Source organism: Apium graveolens, chromosome 4 (genome assembly GCF_009905375.1).
Source record: "Apium graveolens cultivar Ventura chromosome 4, ASM990537v1, whole genome shotgun sequence".
NCBI classification, from domain to species: domain Eukaryota; kingdom Viridiplantae; phylum Streptophyta; class Magnoliopsida; order Apiales; family Apiaceae; genus Apium; species Apium graveolens.
In genome coordinates, this window is record NC_133650.1 from 314,814,278 (window position 1) to 314,821,722 (window position 7,445).

General features: G+C 37.4%; 1 protein-coding gene across 1 annotated transcript; it reads right to left on the reverse strand.

Annotated features, from left to right (window-relative positions):
* Window positions 1-994: 994 nt before the first annotated feature.
* LOC141717372 (alkane hydroxylase MAH1-like) lies at window positions 995-2,575 on the reverse strand. The gene has a single exon (XM_074519437.1). It carries the CDS (start codon window positions 2,571-2,573, stop codon window positions 1,104-1,106), a length of 1,470 nt encoding a protein of 489 aa, XP_074375538.1. The 5' UTR covers window positions 2,574-2,575; the 3' UTR covers window positions 995-1,103.
* Window positions 2,576-7,445: the final 4,870 nt, after the last annotated feature.

Consider the following 7,445-nt stretch of genomic DNA (forward strand, 5'->3'; position numbering starts at 1 on the left):
ATCAACGAGATCTGTATAACTAATCTGATAGTTTAAGTGAAAGCTACTAGGAAAATGTAGGGCTTGTTTAAATTTGTGAGTTAATGCATCAAGCGTTCGAGCTACCGGTGTAAAGATATACTCCCTCCGTCCCATTCATCTTCGTCCCATTCATCGGGGAAATAAACTAAAATGTCATTTCTGGGTGTTAAATGTCCCAAAATATTACTTTCGAGAATAATGATCCGGAATATTACTTCATAACGGCACTTCGTCTACTGTTTTGTATTTTTTTTCAAAAATGTAAAACAGTACATAGTGTACCGTTTCAATACTTTATTTTAATTTTTTTTTATAATGTGCAAAACGTTAGTTGAAGTAGTTTTTTGGCTCAAAACGGTATATCATATAATGTTTTGTACCAAAACATTACTTTATCTACCGTTTTGCGCATAAAAAATAAATTCAAAGTGCCAGAACGCTACACAAAGTATTGTTTTAGGTCTTTTGCATAAACGTTACACGATGTACCGTTTTGAAATGACATTTAGGATCATTATTTTCAGAAGTGATATTTTGGACCATTTTTAACCACAAATTGACATTTAGGGCCACCAACCTATTCATTGTGGCCACATTTCCTATTCTGTCTATTCCAAAACTATTGTCCACTTTGATTTGATAAGGTAACTTAAGTCTTAATTATATTAATGTTTTTCAAAAATAATATAACTTTTTGGTAACTATCAGTTTGTTTGATATGATTAAATAAAACGTGAAAATCTAATTGGTGACAAAATAAGCGGGACGGACGGAGTGTAAGTTTCTCTCTTATCAGATTTTCGTGTTTGTTATAGTTCATCATCAATGGTTTATCATTTAACACTTCCTAAATTATCGTAGAGTAGTTGCAAATATAAACCGATTTTAATGATTTCATGATTTGGAACGAAAAGCATTAGAGATGAGCCACAAACTTGCAAACAATGAACATCTTGAACATTAGCATCTAAGATAAGAAAAATACATCAGAACTATAGCCGTGTGCTACGTACCAATTTATTGAAAGATATGACAAGGTTGTGACTTAAAACAGACGAATGGTTCATTCAATAGAAGCAAGATCATGCACTTCTTTTAACTACCCTGACCTTTAAACCATATTTCATTTCGAGAATGACAGAAGCACTTGGGACTACCGGATGATTTTCGACCACCTGAATGGAGTAGGCATGTATGATGGTTGTTGCAATGATTTTTATCTGCGTGAGCGTCATATCCTTACCTATACAAAGTCTTGGCCCGGCATTAAAAGCAATAAACTTGTATGAAGGTTCGTGATTAAGGCCTCCGTGTTTAGTTATCCATCTCTCAGGCTTGAACTCCAGGCAATCTTTTCCCCATATGCTCTCCATTCTACCCATGGCATAATAGGACAACACGATTTTAGAGTCTTTCTCCACCCCATGGCCACTTGGAAGAATGTCTGCTTGTGCTGGAGACTTGTGATTGAAAGGAACTGAAGGGTAGAGTCTTAAAGCCTCGCAGAAAGCTGCATGCAGATAAACCAGTTTCTGCAACTCTTCCTTTTTGTTAAACAACATCCAACTTTTAACTTCGTTTGATTGCAAATTTGTATTGATCTCTTCTAAAATCTTGGATTCTACTGAAGGATTCTTTGAAAGAAGCCAAAAAAACCAAGAAAGGGCTACACTAGTTGAATCTTTCCCACCAACTATTAAACTAAGCAAAGTGTCCCTCAAAAATTTATCAGGATCTCCCGGCATTTCCCTGTCCGCAAATTCCATGAAAGCTGTTGAAAGTTTTAGTTTATCTTCCTCATCTGCTGCAGACGTATGCTCAAAATTTTTCAGTACGCCATGTTCGCGCTTCATAGCTATGCATTTATACATGAATTCATCAATAACCTCCCAAGCTTTGCTTAGCTTCTTTTCTTTACCAAATCCGATCCACCTTTGCAGCTTCCAAATGCTTTCAGGAAGTACGTATCGATAAAACACCGCCTCTTGAAAATCCACGAGAGCCTGATGGAAAGGAACATAAGGCAATTCAAGAGAAAGGCTTTCAGGGTCATGGTCTAAAAGCAGGGAACAAATGTTATCAAAATTAAGTCTCTGAAACATATCATTCAGATCCACCTCAATCTCATGTTCAGCCGCATGATCAAGCAGTGGGACTAACCCTTTCTCCATTTTTCTCCTCACATTCTTTTGTGTTGTGTGATAAAACTGTGCATGATTGAAGAGTGACATGGTAGTACTGCGATGAACTTCCCAAAGATTACCATCGACACTAAAGATCCCATCTCCAAGTACATCAAAAATCTTGGGAAACTCAGCGCCTTTGGGATAATTTGCGAAATTCTTGCTCAAGATATAGTTGATATTAGCAGGATCACAAGTAACAAGCAAATTCATGTTGGCTAGACTAGGCCCGATGAAGTTGAAAGTGTGGTGGCTTTTTCGCAGAAGGCACGTAGCAAAGTCGTGTATTCTATGAGCATTCATAAGCACGGAAGGCGTCATTCCCACCAGGGGCCAGTTGGTTAGCAAAGAAGTGTTGCGTCTGCACATACAATAGTAGAGACAGATAAACAAGGACAGAGGGAGAAGCACAAGCGCGATAGCTGTATTGATAGCCATTTTAGAATTTGTGTTTTTGGTGTATCTTGTTTGTGAACTTGAGCTATTGGCAGCAATTATATAAAGCAATGGGATTGGATCACTAGCATCTATTTACATTTTCTAATTACGAATGCAGTGCATGCATCTTGAATTAATTAATTATCGGCCTAATTTACCGGCACCTATATATAGCATAATGCTTGCCAAAACAATCTCTCACAAACTACGATAACAATTGGCTGGGACGGACGGAGTATTACTTAGTGTGTTGTCAAAAAAAAATGATACCTTACTGCATTATTCCAGGTTTTTTAACACATGCACTAGTCTGTCTAAAGTTTATCAGCTAAACAGCTAAACCTAGAAAGCTAAATCGCTAAACCTAGTATAATATAGTACCAGTCTGTCTACTGGAAGCTCGCATTGAAGTCATCTGGGCGTAGAAAAATTGGTCTCCATGCAAATACCTACTACATTCATGGATCATGCCTTGTTCTTCCCGAATTAATTTTCTGTATTATGGTAAGGCCGGCCACATTTATTTTCTAGATTAATCCCTATCGGCTGAATTCCTGGGAACTTCTGGTATAATTTTTAGTTACTCAACCTCGAATTCGTTGATCTCCTTACACAATTTCAGTGCTTCCACCAGATAACACTACTAAGATTACACTCACAAATTCGAATAAAGTTATACTTTTTCTCCAGAAATAGGTCTGAGCAGTGCATTATATTTTAAGCAAAATCATTTATTCTCCCCCATTTCAACCTCCTTGTAAAATCTTGTCCATCGAGAAAATAATATTATATGAAAATAATCTTAGGATAATCTTGGCCATGTATATGGATTCTAACAACTAATAACAACGGATTTCCTAGCTAGGCTCTTTAATGAAATTAGTTTAATTAAGTGGGTCTGGGATCCATGCTTTAGGTATAGTTCGGTTTCATGTGTAGTGTTTATATAGTTTAGTGCATGGTTAGATCATTTTGGTGCTTTTTATATTAACTAAATCTCGTACTAGGCGACCACTCATTTTATTTAAATGGATTAAATTCTTTTGATTCCTCCCATGCATGGATTTAAGGTTAAATATATGTGTACTCCTAAAATCATTAATTGATACCTATTTTTTTGGTTAAAAGTTACTATATGTAGATCAATTATATCGAAATAAAATATTACAATATTGTAATATTACAATATTACAATATGTAGATCAATTTTCCAGTCTCTTTAGATTTACCAGCTTCCTTGGACTGTTGAATCCTAACTTCTATCTCCCCCTTAGTCTTGTTGGCAGGAGTATTGGATTGGGAATTTCTGGCCTCACAGCTTCAGGAAGAGCAGGCAAAGGAACATTCAGGGTACCCATGATAGCTCCCAAATGAACTGAATTATGCGTTTGAAGATGTTTATGGGAGTCTACCAGGGTCCTGATGTCATTCTGTTGACTTGGCACTAGAGAGGTACACTAGTACAGAATGGATTTTCTGTGTTTGAACCTAAGCTGTCAGTAAATCATTAGAGGCTTGTAGAGTTGAAACTTGTTGTTGTAGAGATTGAAGTTGGAGATTTGATGATGTTGATAATGGTGGTTGAGAACTTGAAGAGATTGAAGTGTTAATGTAGCTTGCACAACTTCCTTGATTCCTTCCATCAAAAGAGCAGATGGCTCATCTTTAGCCTGATGGAGCTGATCCAGTTTGACCCTGATGTCATTGTTACTTGTGATTTGCTTCTGGACAACTTCATGCAGAGCTATCAATGACTCCCTGAGATTTTTAATGCTCTTGTCTACAGATGATAAATCAAACTCGGCCATTCGATCAGTAAATCTAGAGAATTTTTGCTTGATTTTCATCTGAGAATGAATGATCTCATCTAGCTTGTCCTTGACCAGTTTCCTTATAATTCTATCTTGATGATCAGTCAATTGCAGTTTTAGAGCTTTACCAAAGTGATGAAAAGCTTTAAGTTGAACTTTGTAGACCTCAGTGACCGCATCATAGACTTCTTGTGGAGTTGGAGATTTGGCATTACTCCCAAGACTGGTCAAGTACTCCTCCCTGAACCTTGTTAACACTACATCCATTTCTAAACTAAAGTCTTTGTCCATCCAGGCATCATAATTGCCATTTTTTTCAGCTTCATATATAATTTTGGCATGCTGTTCTTGAACCTCTATCTGATAGGAAAGCATGATAGCTTGGTAATCTTGGTTAGACATAGACCTGGAAATTCGTTCGTGTCGTATACTTTCATGTCATATATTTTCGTGTTTCGTATACTTGAACGTTAAACACAAAACCAACATGTTTAGCTGTTGTAAAATTTGAGCAAGTCCATATAATTGATCAACTAAAAGATCATTGATGGTTGTTGGTTGAGCTTCTGCCTCCTACAACCATTGTGAGATCAAATGAGGTTGTGATTGAGAAGGGTTAGAGGTGGATGGTTGGTCTGTTAGGTTTGAAGTGGAGGGTTGGGTCTCACTTAAACCACCTGTGACAGATGTCACAGTTTGACTCACAGGTTGAACTGTGGTTATGACAGTTTGTTGTTCTCCACTTATGGTGGGAACCTCCATTGGAATTGGAGGGGAGTTGACTAGGTTAGTGTCATGTACCTTAGCCTCAAACCCTTGTACTTCTTTCAAAGCACTGTCACTTGAATGTGATGTACTTGCTTCCCTCATAGTAGGATCATTGGCAATTAAACTCCTAGCTTTAATTGTGAGTGCAATTTCAACTAGGTTTTTTAGGAGAGTTGTTCCTGCAAGAGGAACCTCCAATTGAATTGGAGAGGAATTAGATAGCTCTCCATCAGGAGTACTACCCTCAAACCTTACAACCTGTGAAGGTTGATTTGTACATGAAGGTGCATTTGGAACCACCACAGGGTCTTCAGTAAAAACTGGTAAAACCCCTGTGTTTGTGTTGGTGTCATCAAGATCTATACCAGCATGTAGCCTCTCACCAACTAAATTTGGGTCCTGGGTGGTGAGCACAATTTCTTAAACTATGTCACATGATGTTGGCAACACTTGAGGATTAGATTCAAGTGTTTGATTAAATGAAGAAGAAATTTTAGAAATTAGATTTTGAATTTCAGAGTTGAGTGTTGGTATCTCCTCCTGAGTAGAAGAGAGAGCTTCAAAAGATGTGCTCTCTTTGCGTGTGTCATCCTTATTTCTTCTTTTATACACTTAAATTTGTTCAATGTTAGTGCAAACTCTGTACATGGTGCATTTGGGTGGATGCTTTGTTCAATAGAGACACCATGTTGAGATGATGCCTCTAGAGTCTGTTTAATTCCCTATTTTACAACTGTATCCTGTTGGAAGGGTGCAGAGGTGGCTTGAGTGGTCAGCTCGGTTTGTTTTTCCTTCTTTGGTTTTCTGACCAGGTGAGACTCAAGTTCTATATTATCCTCACCACTCTCACTAACTACTTTCAAGGGTGTCCGCCTTCTCTTCTTTTTACTCAATTTAGCCTTTTGAGAGGATGATGGGGTTGATTTCCTAGCTTCTAGTGGTACAGAAGGAAGGGTCTCAGCTTGGGAAGGCCCTTGTTGGTGTTCCTGTGTTTGTACTTCCACAGGGACAGGAGCCATTGCTGCATTAGATTCAATATTAGATCTCATGTCAGGAATAGGGTAAGGGTAAGTCTTGAATCTCTCCAACATAAATGGAGTGATTCTAAGACTTACAGGTACCTTATTTTTAGTAGTAAGTGAACCAAATAGAACTTTGGACACTTGCTTACAATTTTCTATTTGTGTTATGTCTATACTATTCAGCATATGAATGTCATGCACTTTATAATTTAAAGCAGACATTATGAATCTAGGAAGAAAAATTTCCTTACCTCTTGATGCCAAGGGCATTATGAGCCTAGTGCTCAACTCCTCCATGATGAGATGACCTACATTTATGTGTCTGTTGTGGGCTATTGAGAATACCAGCTTCTAGACAACACTTAAGATGTTGTCATACCCTTTCTTTCTTCAAGTGAATGCCCTCACAATGGAGTAAAATAGAAAGGACCATTCCCTTCTCAAGTTCTTCTTGTTCAGGCTTGCTAAGTTGATCTTCTCAATATAGTTGATGAAGTCCATGAACTCAGCTAACTCTTCTTGAGTTGGAACCTCCACCATCTTGTCAGTAGGGATGCCAAGGCCACATTGACATCATCCTCAGAAAATTCCACTTGTTGGCCTCTAATAGAGCAGTTAACCACAATAGATACAACCTAGTTTTCATGCACCATAGTCCTCACCACAACTGTGTTCTAAAAATCCCTGAGAACATCCAAGTACAGCACTGGGTTTGCAGTTAAAGCACCTGCAAATTATGTTTCAGAAAGAAACAACATAAAACTCTTAGAAAGTATCAAGAGCCTGATTTGCATCTATAAATGCAAGATAGTTCGTTCCTTCCTTTGGGATAAAGGGTATAACTGTGTTTGATGTCATTGTAAGTATTTAATTTTTGAGTGGGTAGGAAAAATTAGAGAGAAAGAGCTTGAAATGAGAGAAAACAGTTTGGATTTGGAAAATTTAGGTCAATTAGAGATCTCGAAGGCGTAAAGAGGTGTATGTCGAGATGTTTGGGTATTTATAGTAAAATAATGACTTATCGAGAATTCAAAATAAACGTTTGCAATTTACTTATCGAGAAGTCATATTGAGAGAATAGATACATATCGATATGTTATTTTCCTGACTCTTATCAAGAACTAGAGAATGGCTTTTCGAGATGTCAAATAAATACCCAGTTTGTCGAGAATGGACTGAGATATTCCAAATTTTTATTAATT